At 43.2% G+C, this 21361-nt stretch overlaps 1 protein-coding gene across 1 annotated transcript; it reads right to left on the reverse strand.

Annotated features, from left to right (window-relative positions):
- Positions 1–14690: 14690 nt before the first annotated feature.
- On the reverse strand, positions 14691–17741 carry LOC121717981. Its single transcript, XM_042102706.1, has 3 exons — positions 16964–17741; positions 16505–16662; positions 14691–16382 (listed from the first exon to the last, which is right to left on the reverse strand). The coding sequence occupies exons 1-3, from the start codon at positions 17739–17741 to the stop codon at positions 14694–14696; spliced, it is 2625 nt and encodes an 874-aa protein (XP_041958640.1). The 3' UTR covers positions 14691–14693.
- Positions 17742–21361: the final 3620 nt, after the last annotated feature.

Genomic DNA, 21361 nt, shown 5'->3' on the forward strand with positions numbered 1-21361 from the left:
ATCACTCCAAATATCCCTAAACATTATCCAATCGACAGCACAAAATGAGATGTGTAGCATCCCCTCTGAAAACACCAAATACGGTGAAGCCAAAACATATAGCTTCACACTGCATTCTTCTTTGTCAAAAACATAGCCTCCTATGCGACCATCACTCAACATCCATTGGTATTCCAGAGCATTGCTCGGTTTATGAAAAAAGTTTACGAATGTTTCCGGCTTTCCTCTTTTTGCTGCAAAAGTTATTTCAGGATCCATTAGCCTGTTGCTAACCGACGTGAGCGTAACTCTTTTCTTGGAAACGGATACTCTTGGTGTATGCGATTCGGCCATCCTTGTAAATACAGGTCCAGAAACTCTTGACAAGTTATTGGTTTGACTGTCTTGAAAGTTAGTTACTCGGTACACACCTACCCGATGCTTTTTATGTCTTTATGTTACAACACTCCCCCCTGAACTGTTATCAACCAATGAAACACTGTTAAAAACTAACACACCCCCAAAAATTTCATCAATCACCCCTTGCGTCGCTATAAAAATTAGAAAAATGCTATGTCCGCCATTTTGAAAAGAAAGTTTGTGCGCTCCGTTAAGTAAGTAAGTAAGTATTTATTTATATACAAAGTACAAAGTTAGCGAAATGCAGTTTGCGTCTAACCAAAAGTGTAAAAAAAGCAGGAAAGTGCAATGTGATATATAAATTATAGACGGACAGGACAAGAAATTGAAAAGAATAGCTGGTTTACAGAAGGTAAACCCAGAAGGTAAATATGTGCAGCGTATTAGCAGCAGGCCTATATAGCATATGAACAATGTATGAACAACATGTAGGCTACAGATATGTGCAATGAAGTAGCAGTAACTTTATAATAGTAGTAAGAATACTATAGATGTTTGCAGCTTATTTACAGAATATATTATAAGAAATGATTATAAGAAAACCATATAGACGGATATGCACAGTACTGTATGTACAGATATGTGCAGGAGGTTTGGACATCACTATGTCAAATAAAAAAACATAACGCTCAAATCGTGGATTGATCATGTCTTACGTTTCCCCAGTCTGCTATTTGTCCGGATAAACAGACCCCTCAGATTTTCCATCACTATGAGGTTATTGGAAATTGAACAATGCTCTATTAAAGGACGGAAACTGATTTCCGATGCGGTTTTCTGATCTAAACAAAAAAATGTGGGGATTCTCAAAGTATAAAACAAGATATATTGTCATTCAGAGATGTAAAATGATTAAAATCTCCAGAAAACAAAGTTGTGGAAACAGTTGAGTTGTCAAAAGAGAATAGCCTAAAATTACAACCTGAGGAGATTTATTTGACTAAAGGGGGCTTCGTAAGATCGTGGAGCAAATTTTTAGAGAACGGTGTGAGCAGAACTGTTGTTACAGTTTTTTTTTCCTTCCATTGCTTAAGCAGAATTTTGAAATTTCAAATTCAATTTTTTTCGAAAAACACAATTAACACACAGCCGCCACAGCCAAATAACAGAATCCCTCGGATCTTTTACAAAATGAAACACTTGTTTTAAAATGAAACTCTATTTTGTTGTCAAATCACAAACACACCAAATGATCCGATTACACTTGAATCATGTACACACAGTAATGTACGCTGTAAAATCTGATGTGTTAACTATACAACTACACTTTAAACAATTTGGAAACCGATTGCCTGGAAAAGACAAGTAAAGGAACTTATCTAGATGAAGTTATATCTAAGTTATACTAAGTAAGTAAGTCAAGTAAGTATTACTCGGTGCACATAAACATTTTACAAAAAAAAACATCTGAATCTGACAATGTGAATCTGTCAATTTAATTGTGAATTCTGTTCAGAAATGAACGCACGCAAGAATGCTTACAGAGTAATGATGAATGAATGAAATGCCCACCATTCCATGAAGAAAGTGTAACGTTATGGAAATGAGTCTTATTAGGCTTATTATTAAGGATTAAAGGAGAGAGTTTATTATTTTATACAGTTTATTATCACAAGTAGGAATGGATAAAATGTTGAAGGTCGCCAAATAATACTGTCCGGAACAGCAAGGCCTCACTATCACACGGAAACACAGAGCATCAGACGCCTCAATCTCTAAACTGAAGAGTACACGTGAAACCTCACCAAATTCACACTAGAGGCTAGCTTTAGGCAAGTGCCAGACCATTCAAAAAACAACCAGTCCCTTCAAAACAAGGTAGAATGCTACGTTTAGTGGAATTCCGTGTTCATTTTGGGGCTATAATGAGGGTTCGGCGCTATGTATAAAGAATGTGTGAGGCAGAAGACAAGGACACAAGGAATCAGTGACACAAGGAATGTAACGACGCAGTCTTTTATTGACAACTGACATCCAATCTCAATATTAACTGTTGAATATAAAATGTTTGCTTTAGTTAAAGTAGTGAGGCTGATATGTCTACAGTATATACTCAAATACAATCTGGCTTTATGAAAAATCAGAAAAATTGATTATTAAAGATAGATTATGCAGATGCAGGCCTTAATATGCCTATAAACCCTATAGGGTATTTTACACAATCTAACATACATTTCTCATGCAACCCCTTAAGGCTAACTCCAACATCACCTTCTGCACAAACTAAAAATGTGTATTAAAAGCCTGAGTTTCATACATGCAGGGTGCACACTCTGTAATGTTTGTGGTAAATCTTGTCATTATATGAATGAAAACAGTTTAGCATTACATTCTATGTCAATGCAAAATTGTGGAAGTTAATGTGCTATATAAGGTGTATTAACAACTGGAATAATTACTTAATAATCTTTAAGTAGCCTAAGCAAGCAAGTTAGTTTGAAGCTCAAGTTAGTTTGAATGACTACATTTTGTTGTGTGTGTGTCTACATGTTCATATGGATGTGTGTGTGTGTGTTTGTTTGTGAGTGTGTGAGTAACAACAACTTTCGTATGAATTTACAACTCAGAATATTATACAATATACAGTACAACAAACTTTACCAAGTTAATTTACTTACTTTTTCTAAGGCAACAGGTTTTCACAGTTTTTTAAGTAAAGCGAACTAATCACAATTTACACTGTAGCCTTTTCCTCATCCTCACCCACTTGACGAGAGAGTGTAAAGAAAGACGGCGGAGCTTCATTCTTCAGGCAACAAAAACACCTGATAGACAACGTTCTCATCATTTGTAGGTACAGAGCACCACACCGCAGAGATACTCTCTTCTCCCTCCGTTTTACCTTTCAAACAGTTACCGATGATTCCTTGACACGTTTTAAAGTCATAAGATCTCAAAATGATGGGGTCCTTTGGAGGAGCTCCCTCGATCTGTCCCGTCACAGTAGACTATAGGTCTACAGACTCAGTTGCCCCAATTGAAAATAAAAGTCGTAGCCTAAAATGATATTACACCATCTCTCTTTTCCTCCTAACTCGTTGGGAGGAGGATCTTGATATCTGGAGGTAAAAATGGGCTTCGGTTTTTTCCTTGCCGGAGCGTTCGCCAGGTCTTCGTCAGGTTTAGAAATCCTGTTTTGAGGAGTGACTGCTTCGCTAGACGGCCCCGCAACAGCATCCATATCAATAGTGAGCGCCTCTTCCTCACTGCCGCTAGCACTGCCGCTCTTTCTCTCTAGCTCTTTTATCCTCTTTGTGTTTACGAGCCTCTGCGCTTGGCCTAGCGTGTCTTAATGCTTAAAGAATACCTACGTTTGCAACATAGGCTACATGTATGTAATCCTACTACCCCTATTGTGCTTGAACTTTTCAATCGCAGGGCATAAGGCTTAAAGCTGAATTTTAAAAAGGTTACCCAGTGCCCGTTTGCATCTGCTTCTTTTATCCTCTCTGTTTTTACGACCCTCGTCCTTGATGGCGCAGCGTGTCTTAATGCTTAAGGAATGTCTGTGTTTGCAACATAGGCTACATGTATGTAATCCTACACCACCCTCTATTGTGCTTGAACTTTCAATCGCAGGGCATAAGGCTTAAAGCTGAATTTTAAAAAGGTTACCCAGTGCCCGTTTGCATCTGCTCAGCCATTTTCACACAATGGCTAGCCTAGGTTTCACCTCTTATGCGCGCTGATGCTGCAGAGAAGGAGAATTTTAAAAAGGTTACCGGGGCTCGATTGCATCTGCTCCTTTTATCCTCTCTGTGTTTGCGAACCTCGTGCTTGATGACGTAGCGTGACTCGATGGTTAAGGAATGCCCCTACGTTTGCAACATACATGTGCATGTGCAAGGTCAACCTCTACCCCCTGCTGTGCCTGTACAGTCAGCCTCTAGCCCGGCCCACAGGCATTTTTGATTCCTCCCCATTTGTTTGATCACGCCCCTAATCCTTCCCGCTTTTTCAGTCACTTTCAGCCAAACCGTCGGAGGGAGAAGACGTGCGACTAAGAGCTCCAGACTTCAGGCTCTCTCTCTCTCTCTCGCGCGCGCAGAGTCCCATCCCAGGGACTCTGTCTGCCTGCCTGCCTGCCTGCCTCTGCCCGCTACTAGGTCCGGGTAATCCTAAGGAATCCTAAGGAATCCCAAGCTCCCCCGAGTTCAGAGCCCTCGCAAGCCACGCACGCCGCACAGGCCCCCGGCAACAAAAATTAACTGTTCAACACGGTTGTCCCTCTCACACACTCTCTGGTTGTGCTTTACAGACTTTTATTTTAATTTCTTTTTATTTTTCAATAATACATTTTAAAAACTTCTTATACATTAATACATTTTAAAAACTAAAAAAATTACTTCTTTTATACATTTTTAAAAAAAAAACTCTACACTTTTTACGGTTTCAAGGCACAAAGCAAAGTTACGCCGATGTTGCTGAAAGTTCCAGAAAAACAAGAACGGTCCCGCCCCTTTGTATGATGTCATAAGACACGCCTGCAGAAAATAAGACCTCCCCATCATGACGTCATAAGATACGCCTACCTCACGTGATCAAGAATGATCTGGAAGGTAACGCCCCCTTGAATCAGCGAATTTATAATTTGACCTCTGACCTTAATTAGGGGGCCCCCCATCCATCATCTTGACAGAAGGTGGATGTTATATCTCTCTAGTACTTTTTATTTATGCCTTGAGTCGCGAAACAATTGTGTTTAAATGTAGTAGGCTAGGCTTCAGCCGGCAATTACCTCGAAAGGGGCGGCAAGAGAGTGAGCTTGATAATGTGTGTTGGAGACCCATGGTAGGAAAACGATTTTTCTTTGCCAACCGTAGGCTATTAATCCAACCAACAATATAATAAAATTTTTAGAAGAGGTGTTATTTCATTGACTTAAATCGAAACAATGTCTTCTAGTGCTGGTGGACTGATGGCAATTGTTACCCCGTCTTGTAGGCCTATATGGGAACCTGCCATTATTTGTCCAACTATATAGAATCAATCCCGGGCATAATTTGAGGATTTATGGTAGCCTAGTCTCCTGCTCAACATGACATTAGCTGTTATGTTTATTGATAACAAACTCAACTAGCCTACTGATCAACTCGTTTTACTACCCTAACTAGCCTATAAAATACAAGTCTATACCAAACGTTGTTGTTCTAAGACATTTATTTCAAACATAATTTCAAGACACAAATTGGATATGTCAGTTACCTTGGTGCATACATCCAGAGCAGGCTACACCCCAGAGTGATGGACCTAGCGTTCTTACGCGTTCAGTGTGTATAAACAAGGTGAGAATTTAGTGGCATCACGTCTGCCTGTCACAGACGTGGGGAGCTCTTTGAAGCTTGGGATAATGTGGTACAGTTACTACAGTAACAGTATTTATTTTTTAATTTTATAAATTATATTTAATTTTATTATAGCTTTGTTTAAATGCTGTTGAAACAAATAGTAGTTGATTATTATAAAGTAAACTTTCTGTTGCAATTTTGCAATTCTGTGTGTTCTGGACTGGTAACTTGTTAAGCCAACATGTTCTAACGTTGCATAAATATTAACTGCAAACACATAGTGGAGAGTTGATTTGGTTTATACCAGACAATTTAAGTATAGGCCTAACTAGGCTATTTGATCATGTAGTCTATGTTTGGATAGGCATGATGATTCATTCATGGCTTGATAAAATATCAACATCCCATGTTGCTTTTAGAGTTTTCTACCATTGGCCCAAATAGAAATAAATCTAAAATAAATAAATAAAAGTAGAATTGCACATAGCAAGAAGCTGGTCTGAGGGCAGATCTGGCGTTGTGCTCATCTCACAGTTTTGACCATTTTTTCAAAAAATATTTTGAAAACAATCAATGGTATTATCTTAATATTCTGGCAAGTTTATGGTCGAAAGTGGACCAGAGGTAGCGATCCGATATCTGGAAATCTGATCTCACTATGGGTTTGTGTTCACAATTTGGTCCCCCTCACTTTCAAAATATCTCCTGCGCCCCTGCCAGACGGGCTAGGCTACTAATAGGACACATTGCTGTGTGCACCGGGGTACAAATAGAATTCACTTCTAATTGCACCAGGGTACGAATACATATTTCTATGCAACGTCACAAAAACAGGCGTGCGCAACCAAGAGGCAGAAAGCACCATAGAACAGCATAGAGCAATGCAAAAGAGCAAACGAAAAAATGAGTTTTTGTGCTGAAAACTGCACAAATTCGAAATCATATGGTTAGAGAATGTTAAATATGTTCAATATCCCGGAATATATGTCTTCTTGTACCAGGGGTGCAAATAGCCTTACTCATAAATTATACATTTCCTGAATCGTCGTGTCAGTATTCCAGGTTTCTCTGATGTTTCTTAATGCACCAAGACAAAAATAAAATATGATTAAGGCGGAAATTGTGTGTGTGTTTAAAGTTTGAAGAGCTCCATTGTCTACTGTAGGGCAATTCCACGGAAAATGGACTTTTTGTGATATCCATAACGCCAGTGAAATGCCTTGGCATTTGTATGATGTGATAAAATTAATCTTGTGTGCATTTTTTGTCATGTACATAGCAAATAGCAAATGCTCAAATTTCATGTAATCATTCATATCATACAATACCATCACATTTTATTGGCGTTATGGATGTTACAAAAAACATAATTTTCCATGGAATTGCCCTTGTCATATGTATTTACAAAAGGGCTTGAATGAAAGGCTTCGGTGTAACCTTAGAAAATATACCAAACACAATAATATAAAAAAATGAAATATGTGTTGAACATGAACCAATACCAAGATATGGTCTGGCCCATGGACTAAAGTTCACCTTGTCTTATAAACAATTCTAATTCCTCTTTAGAAACGTACAACAACAAGAACAACATCTTGTTGCAAGACATCAACAATGCTGCGCTTGCAGAAGCAGGATATGTTTGTTTTTGAGAGGGCTCATTATCCCCAAGAAGACAGTGAAACTTTAAACATTGGGTCACACCAGAACTGAAATAACTTCTGGTAACACTTTATGAAGGGTACATGAATTATCATGAATTCAATCTTTCATGATTTATGTATTACTTCATTCCTTAATATCTCATGAATCATCAGAAATTGACAGAAATTGTAAATATAATATATCAAAGCATAGCGTTTTACTGTATATTCTCATGAAGCAAATTACAATGGTAGATGATTATGAAATCAATTATACCGAATAGCCTACGTTTTATATCATACACTATGATAGTTTGATCTACCCTGGAGCTCTTTACAACAAAAACTCTCGTTCTCAGTTGTCATTGGCAAGCAGTTGCTGCACAGACACCATTGGTTGCTTCCTCATCTCTTAGATTGTCTTCATTTTCACGTAAATCTTGAGTACCATCTTCCGCATTATTCTCTTGATTTACAGTCCCCCCACACGCACATATTTTAAGTATGCGGATGAGACTGCCCTAAATTGTGTATAGGGATATCGCTACAGATTAAAGGAATGAACTGGAACAAGAACAAGAACAACACCAGCAACATTTGACAGTGTGGGGCTTTCCAGTGATGTGTTTCCAGTGAGCTGCTGGAGAGGGCAAACACGCAAACAGGGCAAACAAGTTTGCCGCACAGCTGAGTGACAGAATTGGGGCAGAGTGGCACTGTGCTGTCTAAATCCTCATGCACCAAACACTACACAAAGCTTTTCAAATGTTTAAATTGGATCTTGACCATTTGATCTTTTCACTGTAATATGTTTATATGAAACAATCTAGATAGGACACGTAGTTTAAGATACATTTTTTTTGAAAATATATAGTTCCGCTATGGGCATGATGATTTGTTCAGAATTGTTCAATGGTTCTCAGACGACACTTTTGTCCAAAGCAACTTACAATGAATGACATCAATAAACATTACATTAACATTAAAATGAATAGTTTAAAGTCAAGTCATTTAGCCAATATTATAATACCAATATTACAGTATATTATAGACTAAATCATAAAAAAAGAAAAACAGAATAATAACCACACTGCACATTTATGGTATTAATCAACAACACTCACCAGTGTTGCAAGGTAACTTGGGTAGGCATTATGGCTAAATGTTACTTTCTTGTGATAATGTTAATTTTTTCTCTTAAATATTTATTGTGGCTCAATATGTTGTCAAGGTAGAAGAAGCAAATTGACCGCATGGGATTTTCAGATTATGGTCAGTGCATCGAAGGGAAAGAGGAGTGACCCCTCCCGGTCGTGAACCCGGGGGTCTCGGGGGTACTAAATGTGCAGCTTGACCGCAACGCCAAAAAGCCAGGCCCATTGGTATGGCAGTCAGAGAGCATACTCAACCGTAGTGATGGCACTCAGTCACATCAGGATTAAATTGAATCAAAAATGCCCTACTCCCAAAGTATCCTGTAGTTGTATAGTTTAAGTGAAGTTGCATCTCTAAGTACCAACTTGAAGGGAGTTAATGTGTATATATATATATATATATATAATGATGTAGTGCAAAATTTAGGCCACCTCACCCCATCTGTCAAACCCCATGCCAGACACCTGGGTGTCATCCTCGACTCCGACCTCTGCTTTGACAAACAGATTAGCTCTGTTGTCAAAAATATTTATCAGCTCAGAACAATCTCCCACCTCAAATATTTCCTGTCTCACAATGACCTTGAAAAAGTTATCCATGCATTATTACATCAGGCTGCTGGCCTGGAAGCACACTGGGAATTAGTTGCACATATGTTTGGCCCCTAAACACCCAAACCCCACAATTCCCTGCCACATTCCCCTTTTTTGTATGTTTTTTACATTTCTTTTAGTTTGGTGGGGGTGAGGGGGTAAATGTACTTCACTTTCCCACCATCACTTTCTCCCCATGATCCCTCCCACACACACACACACACAGACACACGTTTCCTATGAGCCATGACATCAAAATACATACACAGATTGAAAGGTCACAAAGCAAAGGCATCTTACCATTTTTCCGCCTCCAATGACAGGCCTACCCATACCTGGGCCATGAAGGACAAGTTAAATCAGTGAAAATCGTGTCACATTTTGACACTGACCACAGCACTCTGCATGCTCACTTAAGTCCCAGAGGTCTTATGTTCAAAGTTCTCCAAGCGAGAGGCTACTCAACTTCACAGCAGCATTCTCCAATGTCACTGTACCAACATAATTCAGCTATGTGTTCAAATATCAAGATCATATAATAACTAAGAGTAGCCTAACTTCTACACCCGCTAAACATAGCTTGTGATCAGACAAGATACAACACAAACCCCACACCACAGGCATACTCACCTCACACCCATCGACTCAGTCTTGAACCCCTGACCTCTCTCATGTAAAGCACACGCGCTACATCTCTGCCACAGCACAGTCACTTCACCACATCATAATGAGCTGTAGAGTCCATAAACCGTTAGCTATGTGTATGATTAGCAGATGCTTCATCCAAACACACTTAACATACGACTACAATGTAACGTTATCCTTTTATAACAATTACAATGCTAGCCTCACATAACTACCGTTGGCATTCAAAAGCTTTATCACCAGATAACTTAACGGGTGTTCGAAAAAATCTGTGCTGACACATTAGCATTAGGCTACATGTAAATTCACGAATAATAACAAAGATGATTGCGGTCACCATAACACTTCACCACAGGCCGCTCTGTTGTAGGCTAACTTCACAACACTTCACTTTCGACTGTACCACATAACGTTGTCCAGTAATGTGCAATTGTAGCCTCCAGCAATGCTATGGTATGGTATCCCACAGCAATGTTATGGGATCGTTTAATGGCTACCTCTCATCCATCTGTCCTCTGCGTGTTCCGTCATCAGGGTTACGTCGTCTCCAGCAACTATGGTTCTTACTACATAGGCTACTACAGGTCGAGAGGTGTAGCTGTAACTACACAACTTTACGAAAGTGGTTGCGAACGTTAGTTGCTTCTATGGTTTTGGGAAACACTGACGCAGTGTCACGATGCATCGTACTATGTAAGTTCCACCACCATAGTTCACACTATCGTTTTGGGGAACAGTTGTGTCGTACTTAAATAGTTGCAACCATGTTAGTTGCTACCGTAGTTAGCAACGATGCTTTTGGGAAACGCACCCCAGAATGGGGGTGATATGTTCATGCCTCCTGGTGCCAGTTAGAACATGTGCAGCTGCATTTTGGACCAGCTGCAAACGTCTAAGTGAGGATTAGGGGAGGCCAAGGTAGAGGCAAAAATCCAGCCGTGATGTAATAATGCATGGATAACTTTTTCAAGGTCATTGTGAGACAGGAAAGATTTGAGGCGGGAGATTGTTCTGAGCTGATAAATATTTTTGACAACAGAGCTAATCTGTTTGTCAAAGCAGAGGTCGGAGTCGAGGATGACACCCAGGTGTCTGGCATGGGGTTTGACAGATGGGGTGAGGTGACCTAAATTTTGCACTACATCATTATATATATACACATTAACTCCCTTCAAGTTGGTACTTAGAGATGCAACTTCACTTAAACTATACAACTACAGGATACTTTGGGAGTAGGGCATTTTTGATTCAATTTAATCCTGATGTGACTGAGTGCCATCACTACGGTTGAGTATGCTCTCTGACTGCTATACCAATGGGCCTGGCTTTTTGGCGTTGCGGTCAAGCTGCACATTTAGTACCCCCGAGACCCCCGGGTTCACGACCGGGAGGGGTCACTGCTCTTTCCCTTCGATGCACTGACCATAATCTGAAAATCCCATGCGGTCAATTTGCTTCTTCTACCTTGACAACATATTGAGCCACAATAAATATTTAAGAGAAAAAATTAACATTATCACAAGAAAGTAACATTTAGCCATAATGCCTACCCAAGTTACCTTGCAACACTGGTGAGTGTTGTTGATTAATACCAAAAATGTGCAGTGTGGTTATTATTCTGTTTTTCCTTTTTTATTATTTAGTCTATAATATACTGTAATATTGGTATTATAATATTGGCTAAATGACTTGACTTTAAACTGTTCATTTTAATGTTAATGTAATGTTTATCGATGTCATTCATTGTAAGTTGCTTTGGACAAAAGTGTCGTCTGAGAACCATTGAACAATTCTGAACAAATCATCATGCCCATAGCGGAACTATATATTTTCAAAATTGTTTTCTCTTAAACTACGTGTCCTATCTAGATTGTTTCATATAAACATATTACAGTGAAAAGATCAAATGGCCAAGATCCAATTTAAACATTTGAAAAGCTTTGTGTAGTGTTTGGTTCATGAGGATTTAGACGGCACAGTGCCACTCTGCCCCAATTCTGTCACTCAGCTGTGCGGCAGACTAGTTTGCCCTGTTTGCGTGTTTGCCCTCTGCAGCAGCTCACTGGAAACACATCACTGGAAAGCCCCACACTGTCAAATGTTGCTGAAGTGTTGTTCTTGTTCTTGTTCCAGTTCATTCCTTTAATCTGTAGCGATATCCCTATACACAGTTTAGGGCAGTCTCATCCGCATACTTAAAATATGTGCGTGTGGGGGGACTGTAAATCAAGTTCTACCAGAAAGACTCAGTAGACAGAATAGAATCAGTTAACAATTTAATGAGTAACGGAACAGCTTGGATACAAGCATGATAGAGTCCTGAATAGGTAACAGTCTTTGGCGTAGGCCCCGTCTCGGATCCGTCCAGCGATGAGCGGATCTCGTCTCCTGCCGATGGATGAAGGCAGGGGCGGGGAGCCTACACCCCACGACGAGACGGGGACCAACTGGTGGCGGTGGCTGAAAGAAGATGGTGTGGCAGGCAGACCATGCCCGATTGACGTGGACTGCTGGCAGAGGTGGCTGGAGGGGAGGTGGAGGGGACGTCAAGGTCAGCGTACTGAGAAGTAGAAGCAGTGTTAGGTGGTACATATTTAAAGTGCCCACTGAATTCCTATAGGCTAGCGCTGATTAAATGAGTGAATGATCAGATTGCGGGGCTTTCCCGAAAGTAGGCAGTTAAGATTGGCTCCGTGTAAGCATGGGAGGAGTAAGGCTACACTACGAGTCTTCCTAGTAGAACTTTCGCTGAAGCTACCATTTCTACCAGAAAGACTCAGTAGACAGAATAGAATCAGTTAACAATTTAATGAGTAACGGAACAGCTTGGATACAAGCATGATAGAGTCCTGAATAGGTAGGTAACAGTCTTTGGCGTAGGCCCCGTCTCGGATCCGTCCAGCGATGAGCGGATCTCGTCTCCTGCCGATGGATGAAGGCAGGGGCGGGGAGTCTACCCCCAAAAGGATGAGCGATGACCGCCGGGGCGGTGACTCAGTAATCTGGTTCTGAGAGGAGCAGAGACATTAGTATACATACAAGATGAATTAAACGGCATGACTGGGCCGGGGTGATGACGTGCCAGGACGCCGACAGAATTTTAAGGTAGCTAGGTGTTAACCATAACCTATGGTTGTAGTGGGGCCCGCAGCATGCTTTCGCTTTAGTGGGATTTAGAAGCTTGACGAGCTGGGCAACCAGCATCTAGGGCAACCTAGACCAATGCGGCGGCCGGGCAACCGGCGTCCAGGGCAACCTGGACCATAAGCACTTCACGATCTGGGCGCCCAGTGACTAGCGAGCTAGTACATCGTGACGAGCCAGGCCACCGGCATCCAGAGCAACTTGGACTTTAGTGCTTATGCGAGCTGGGCAACCAGCGTCTAGGGCAACCTAGACCACGAGACGTGCCGGGCTACCGGCGTCCAAGGCAACCTGGACCATTAGCTGGGCAACCAGCGTCTAGGGCAACCTAGACCAACGTGACGGCCGGGCGACCGGCATCCAGGGCCACCTGGACCGAACTGGGCAACCAGCGTCTAGGGCAACCTAGACGAGCGTCACGAGCCGGGCAACCGGCGTACGGCGCAACCTGAACCATGAGCTGGGCAACCAGCGTCTAGGGCAACCTAGACGAGCGTCACAAGCCGGACAACCGGCGTCCAAGGCAACCTGGACAGTGAGCTGGGCAACCAGCGTCTAGGGCAACCTAGACCAAGTGATGGCCGGGCAACCGGCATCCAGGGCAACCTGGACCAAACTGGGCAACCAGCGTCTCGGGCAACCTAGACGAGCATCACGAGCCGGGCAACCGGCGAGTATTGACCTGAACCATAAGCGTCGAACGAGCAACCAGTGAAGAGGGCAACAGGCCCGTGGCTGAGACTAAATCACCGCGAGCTACCGGCATGCTGGGCCCCGATACGTTACGGCGATTAGTGCAGGCGAATGCCAGAATTTAACCACTGCCACCAGAATTTGAGAAGGTAAAGAGGTACCTGAGTTAGCGTGAGAGAGTAATTTCTGAGCATCGAAAACATCATGAGGCGTTAGTCTGATGTATGATGTGTAGGCGTCGGATGACCACCTTCCTAGCGTTTTGATGGATGACGTGGACAGCCCTTTTTGGGCGGCAGTCGTGGCTGCGCCAATGCGGAATGAGTGTGAAGTGAACCTCTTTGGAGAGAGGTTACATTTGAGCAGCACGTTAGCTAGATGGCTGCTGAACCAGCGACGAGTCATGGCCTGACCGTCTGGTGTGATAAATAGGGGGAAAACTGGTGAAGTATGAGGCCGTAATTTAAGGTAATGAACCATGGAGGCGAACGGGCATAATGCATTGTTTATTTTTACAATTGAAATAGTAGTACCACGACCAGAAGTATCGGTTTTAGAATATTTCAGACAAATGGTGAAATAAGTGGGGAAAAAGGAAAGATCAGAGAGAGAGAGATTACGTGTGGGGTCGTACAGAGAATTTGTAGTGAATTCTCCGCACCGCATGAAGCCATAGAAAGCCGAGAGGAAGACGGCCTCCAGCAGGCTATCAACGTACTCTGAGTGGTAGCCGCGTTTAAGCACCGCCACCATGATGTTTAGAATATCCGCCGTAATGGGGAGGCGAGTGTCAATGGAGCGCGGGGAAGAATTTTGGAAGCCTTTGAGGAGAAGGCGTATTTGTGGGTTGGAGAACAGACTAGGGAAACCGGGGTCGTGAAGCCTGGCGTGGAATTGTAAACCGGCGACTGTTTTGCGAATTGACGCAAGTTTGAGGCCGCGGTAATCAAGGCAGTAGACCAGGAAAGCGCAGACGGTAGAAATGAGAACTGGGAGGATGGGTGTGTGATGGTGCTGACAAAATATGGAGAACCAGGACCAGGCTGAATTATAGGCTTTGATTGTGGACTTAGCAACGCCTTTTAACATATACGTTTTGGCTTTCTCTAATAGTGAACTGAGGCAAAGAGGATTTAATCCAGGATCAGCTCGGCGAAACGAGGACACGGTGTGGACACTTTGTTGGCTGAAGGGCAGAGCCGGTGGAATTCCTGCAAACGGAGACGAGAGAGGGCGTCAGCTTGAACGTTAAAATATCCGGGGACATGAATGGCATTTGCGATGAAATTGTGTATAACAGAGTGCCAGGTGAGCCTCCTTAAAAGGGACATTATTTTAGGGCAGCGAGAGCGACCTTTGTTTACGATGGCCACTACTGCCTCGTTGTCACAGAAGAAAGTGATGCGCTTTCTTGACCAGTGGGTACCCCAGAGTACGCAGGCTACCACGATGGGATACAGCTCGAAGAGGGCGGACGAGGCAGCATCGGAGGCGAATGCCATAAATTCGTCCGACCATCTTTCTGCGAACCACGCGTCTTTATACAATCCCCCAAAACCGAGAGACGGAGCGGCATCCGTGAACAGCTCAAGAGAGACAGACGAATCAGAGTGATCATTATAGAAAAATGAGATGCTGTTCCATTCAGCAAGCAATTTAGACCAGAAACCAAGATCCGACTGACAACCCAGGTCGAGCACGACGGGGTCGGATAAATTGACAACGGAGTGGGCCAGAATTAACAGGCGAGAAATAAAGGAGCGACCCTGCGGAATGATGCGCATGGCAAAATTGAGATGACCCAAGAGAGAGAGAAGGTCTCGCTTGGCCACCGTGCCCACGGAGAGAAATGAGGCGGACACTTCGCGAATCCTAGCTAATTTTTCCCCCGGGAGAGAGGCCCGCATTGCAACCGAGTCGAGGATAATGCCCAGAAATTCGAGAGAGTGAACGGGGCCCAGGGTCTTCTCCGCCGACAGAGGGACACCGAGCTCCAAGAATACAGCGCGAAGGACGTCCAGACCTGAACTAGACCCCGCGGGGAAATCAATTAGCAGGAAATCGTCCAGGAGGTGGAGGACGAACGGGAGGCGGCAGACGTTGAGCAAAATCCTGCACAGCGCTTCCGACAGACAATTGAAAATGTGGGGACTACTCCTGCAGCCGAACGTGAGCCGCACGGCGAAATAAAAGTTGGACTGCCACTTAACGCAGAACAACGGCCAATCAGCGGGATGAATCGGCATAACCTTGAACGCGTCTGTGATGTCGGCCTTAGCCAGGAGAGCGCCCCTGCCGGCGATTTTAATAAGGCAAATGGCATTGTCGACGGAAGCGTAGTGGAGTGAAAACGGGGAATCGAGGGGAATCATTTCATTAACGCTGGACCAGATGTCGGAGTGAGGCGAGGACATGTCAAAAATCAGCCTTTTCTTACCGGAGTACTTCCGAGTGGCCACGCCGAGGGAATTAACGCGGAAGGGGCAGAAAGGAGGGACAGAGAAAGGGCCTTTATTAAGTTCCTTGGACAGGAGTTCGGACACGACAGAAGGTTCGGCCAGGGCAGATTGCAGGTTCCTAGCCACGTACGAGTCAGAGACGGGGGACAGGACACCAACCCTAAACCCCTGAGAGAGACCAGTGAGCAAAAAATCAACAAACACAGAGTCAGGATGGGCAGAGAGATAATATGACAAAACGGATACATTAATAGGCGTGGACGGGGGAGACGCTAGAATTTCTTTGCAGAAACCACCTTTCCTCCCCGCGGAGGCCTTACGCGACGGGGGCAGACGGACTTTGGATGAGGGTCCTTGCACTGGCTACAGACATGGGAGAAAAGACAGTTAGTATGGGAGCAGACGCCCTCGTTAAAATTGTTGCAGATAGCGAGCCCGTTAAAATAGGAAACGGGCCGCCCTTGCCTATCGAGAGGAGCCCTTACGCCGTCGCCCCGGGCAGTGGCCGGAACGGAAGGTGCGCTGAAGACTGTCTGAGGACACAGACTGGCCGAGTGGCCGTGGGAGCTACAAATATTGCAGCTGAGCGATCGCTGACCGCTGAAGTGCCTCACCAGCAGCTCCGTGTCGACGACGGACCAGTCTAAACGGGAATTGTAGAGGGAAATGTAGGAAGCAGACTTTGCGGAGAACGAGTTGTGATATTGATAGAACAGCGCACCCCCATAACGCTGATTAAAATCGGCCATCATGGCGAGATACGTGTCCAGTTCCAGTCGGCGATCAGGGAAGGCACTGCAGAGGACATCGCGGTACATGCCGAAGGCAATCACGAAGTCACAGAACAACAGGCTCTTTGAAAGCCTCGGGTCGGAATTTTTGAGGATGGCAATAACAAGGAAGTGGAGATGGCAATAACAAGGAAGTGAGATTAACGTCTTTACCTTGAATGATGTTCTGCCGGAGTTGCGGAGAGATTGAGACCGCGGAGGGAGCAACGAAGCCCCTACCCAGCGGAGGAGCAGGGATAGCCGATGCCAGGCTGAAGACAGGCACGGCCGGAGCGCCGAGGGAAACAGCGGCAGACGCTGCAGGCGGAATAGCTGCGCTGCAGCTCGGGGCCGGGAGGGAGGCCGGCCACTGGAGAGAGGCGAGAGCCGGAGGCGCCGTGGGAGGCGAGGACGACGAAGGGGCCGGGCGCCGGGTCTCCAGCGCCTGAATCCTGGAATCGATGGCCCTCACCGAAGCAGCGAGGGAGAGAACAGCATCCAGGATGGGCTGAGGCGTGGCCGGAGCGACCAGGGCAGGGGTAGCCGGGGCTGGAGTGGCCGGGGGCCGAGCGGCAGGTGGCCGCCCACGCGGCGCCGGGGCGACGTGTCTGGCCTTGGCACGGCGTTTCCTCGGAGGCCGCTCAGGCTCCTCCGGGTCGGCCGCGGGTTCAGCGGCGGGAGCAGGAGCGGGACCCGACGGACCAGCCGCAACGGGGACAGCGGGACTGCCGATGGCATTGTGTGCGAGAAGCACGAGGTCACCCTTCCGCAGGCCGGCGTCGAAGGGAATCCCCGCCTCCGTCAACGCCGCCGCGATATCGACAGCGGAGAAACGGGCCCAGTCGGACTTGGCCTGGATCGACCTGACGCTCCTCTTGGGCTGGGTTGGAGGAACGACGTCTTCGTCCGAGTCAGACGACTCGATTTGGAGCAGAGGAGAACCGACAGACATGGTCCGTGAGTTTGGCCCCTAGATTGGCAAGGTAAGGTTGAAACTTCGTGATTCGTTCAGAGCAACAAAGACGACTGCAATAGGACGTCAAGGTCAGCGTACTGAGAAGTAGAAGCAGTGTTAGGTGGTACATATTTAAAGTGCCCACTGAATTCCTATAGGCTAGCGCTGATTAAATGAGTGAATGATCAGATTGCGGGGCTTTCCCGAAAGTAGGCAGTTAAGATTGGCTCCGTGTACTGTAAGCATGGGAGGAGTAAGGCTACACTACGAGTCTTCCTAGTAGAACTTTCGCTGAAGCTACCATAGAATAATGCGGAAGATGGTACTCAAGATTTACATGAAAATGAAGACAATCTAAGAGATGAGGAAGCAACCAATGGTGTCTGTGCAGCAACTGCTTGCCATTAAGTTCCACCACCATAGTGTGGATTTGATCAGTTTATGCTGTGTTTAAATGTGCTTTATTAGTTAAAGCTACCTTGTGTAAGAACTTCTCCCATCTAGCGGTGAAATTCTATATGACAACCAACTGAATATTACTTTCTAGCCCCTCCCATTCCGAGCGCATTTTAACTCCTACGGTGGCCGTTTCATGCCAAGGTTAACATGGCTTCTAGTACTAGGCCTACGACTTCGTCCAGTGTTCCTTCCAGTGATGAGGTTACTTTAGAAAACAATTACACGTTGCATTTAGTTATATAGCCAGTAAACATGTTGGTTATGACCTCTATGTAAAGTGAATAATAGTTTTACGTTTTCAGGGACATTCCAGAATTAGAGGACATTTTGGCATTTACACTTCTTAAATAATTATTTTCTATTTTAACATTTTATGTTGAATATTTAAGAAATATAGGTCATAAACTTCTAAATTATATGATTTGTCAAGCTAAGGCATCAACGGTACTTTTTCCACCTCATATGTTTTATTTGCTGTGTACATGTAGTTACGCAACCCTGTTACAAATACAAAATAGCATGAAAAAAGTAACATTTTTAAATATTTTTCAGTAAATCCTTTTTCATCCAATAAAGGAAGTCATTTTACACTGAATAGTCATATGATTTCAGGTAAGATTGTTAATATATATTATATATGTTAATTAGACTAACTATCAAAGGCTTAATTATCTTCCATTTGAACAGTGACATACAGTTGTTTTTAATAATTCCAGTATCTGTTCTAAAATTTGCATATAAGCTGTTCTAAGGACTATTGATGTAATTTTTTGTGTGATAGCAAAATTACTTACCATTATTTATCCTTGTTTTAATAAAAATGTTTTTGTAACAGGGTTGCAAATTGAGTCATAACATCATAAATCTGTAGAAATCCATTACAAATTCTGATATTAGGCCTATCTATTGCAAATAATCACAAATATCTAACCAAAATGTGTTTATTTTCAGCTGTAATTGAATCTCAACATGTATTTTAGCACACTATGCTGCAATGAAGCTGTACTAACAGAAGAAAATCTGGCAATTTATTCAAAATATGTAAATAATGTTTAATTATACAAATAAATTCATTTTTATAATTTAACTCAGCATATTTAATCATAAATATGTCATAGTTAACAAAAAATACCATGATAACTATGATAATAAACATGTTACTTTAATTAGAGTTGCGAATTAATGCTAATATAGCATCTACCTTATGAACAGAAGCTAGCTGTAAAATGTAGCTATTTTACCAAGGTCAAGGACCAATGTGGTTATACAAATACAGAAAATAAAAATTGAAATTATTCAACATTAATCTTAAAACATGAGTAACAGGGTTGCGTGGTTAAGCTTTACGTACTCAATTATCCCAGAAAAGTTTGAAAATATATTAAAATTGGAAGAGGACACTCACCTTTTGTCTACCCATGTTTTTTGAAAATGATTGGATGATGTCATTTCTTGTTTGTAATATGACATAATATTTTAACCCTTTATTAGCCAGGCAAAAATGGTATTGGTAACAGGGTTGCGTGCACATTCGGGGACACAACTTCATGGCACAATAAATAGTATTCAAAATATGTTATATTCAAATCAATTCTTTTTTACAGATACAATAGATGCGTATCCACAAAATACTGCAAAAGATAATATATTAAAGACTTATTTTAGCTGTTCAATTTGATTTAAAAGTTGGTCATCAGGAGCCGGGGACAGGATAAAAACCCCATTTTAAGGGGTGTTCCAGAACTAATCAGTATTTTTAATCATGTAAAGGAACCACTTTTCCCCAGCAGATTATTATGTTTTGCTTTATGACAGTTTCACTTGCAGGTTATGTGAACATTTTTGTTATTTTGGACTTGAGTATTTGAAATATCGGGGGGGGGGGGGGGGGGGGGACACCAAATGTCCTCTAATTCTGGAATGTCCCTTCGTTATTTTGGTAGGCTACTATTTCATTGCTAGCATCAGCTATCAGGTTCCCAAACGAATGCATGCTAATGTTAGTATCAGTGCTATCGTTATTCTGTATGTGCGAGATTAATAGTGTAAAGGCCATGTTTACAGCGTAGCCTACTATTTTTCTCAGTGAGCAGAGTCAGAGATCAGTCGATGCAAAGGAGGTGCGAGGGAAAGGTAAAGGAAGAGGGAAAGGTAAAGAAAAGCCAAGAGCCGGTGGCAGAGGATCGAGACCTCCTAGGCAAAGAAAAAGTAAGACTATCCAAAGATGAGAAAGGAAAGAAGCAACGGAGGTTGTTTTTAATATTTCTCTGAACAGTATCAATGTCAATGACACCGAAATTAGCTCGGAAGCTGCACCAGGCACGTTCGTTAGCGTTGCGTATGCTGCCACTACACCAGAAAATAAATAGACCATTCTTCTAAAATTGATTTTACACGTTGTGAACGGAACGTTTCAGTTACGCGCTTGGTGTAGCTTCCCTGCCTGTTTGTATCTCCATTTATATGTAGCAATTTCTAGCTGTTGCCAGTCAACTGCATGATGCGAGTTGTCTGCCAGTGAAATCACGACACATATGATTACATTATGGTCTATAGAAAATGTTACACAACAACATTTCCACCTTTTCATTGTCCATACACATAGTATTCTTCATCATTTTGTGTGAACACTTGAAAAATGACACAGAGTACTATTACTACTATTCTGCTAATAATCTAACTTTGCTACCTAAACAAGACTATCTGATCTTATTTCTTGTGTCTTATTTCTTCAGAGACTTGTGGATGGAATGAGCCTGCAAGAGCACAGGAACCTCACCACACAGTTGCTAGTGAGGCAGCCAGGTCTGGTGTTTGATGCATCAGTGCAGACATGTCGTCCCCCCACCTGTGCCAGGGATGCCTTGAGACATGCCAACCGATCGGGAGAGAAAATGCTGTGGACAAAACCCTGCCACCTGTGTGAGCCTTCTGCCTCACTTCACACAGTACTGCCTAGATGAAGGTTTTCTCCAGATTCACAGGCAGTACATTACAGAATTAGGCCATGTAAGAGAGCCAGGTGATGACAATAGAGTTCAGATATGCTACCTACAGACATTTCATTTTCTGGCAGCATGGGTCTCTAGGACAGGGTAATAGAAGAGTGATCCCAAGCTGTGTGTGTAGGATAAGGGATAAATTCCCTGACCCTCAGG

Source organism: Alosa sapidissima, chromosome 9 (genome assembly GCF_018492685.1).
Source record: "Alosa sapidissima isolate fAloSap1 chromosome 9, fAloSap1.pri, whole genome shotgun sequence".
Lineage (NCBI taxonomy): Eukaryota > Metazoa > Chordata > Actinopteri > Clupeiformes > Clupeidae > Alosa > Alosa sapidissima.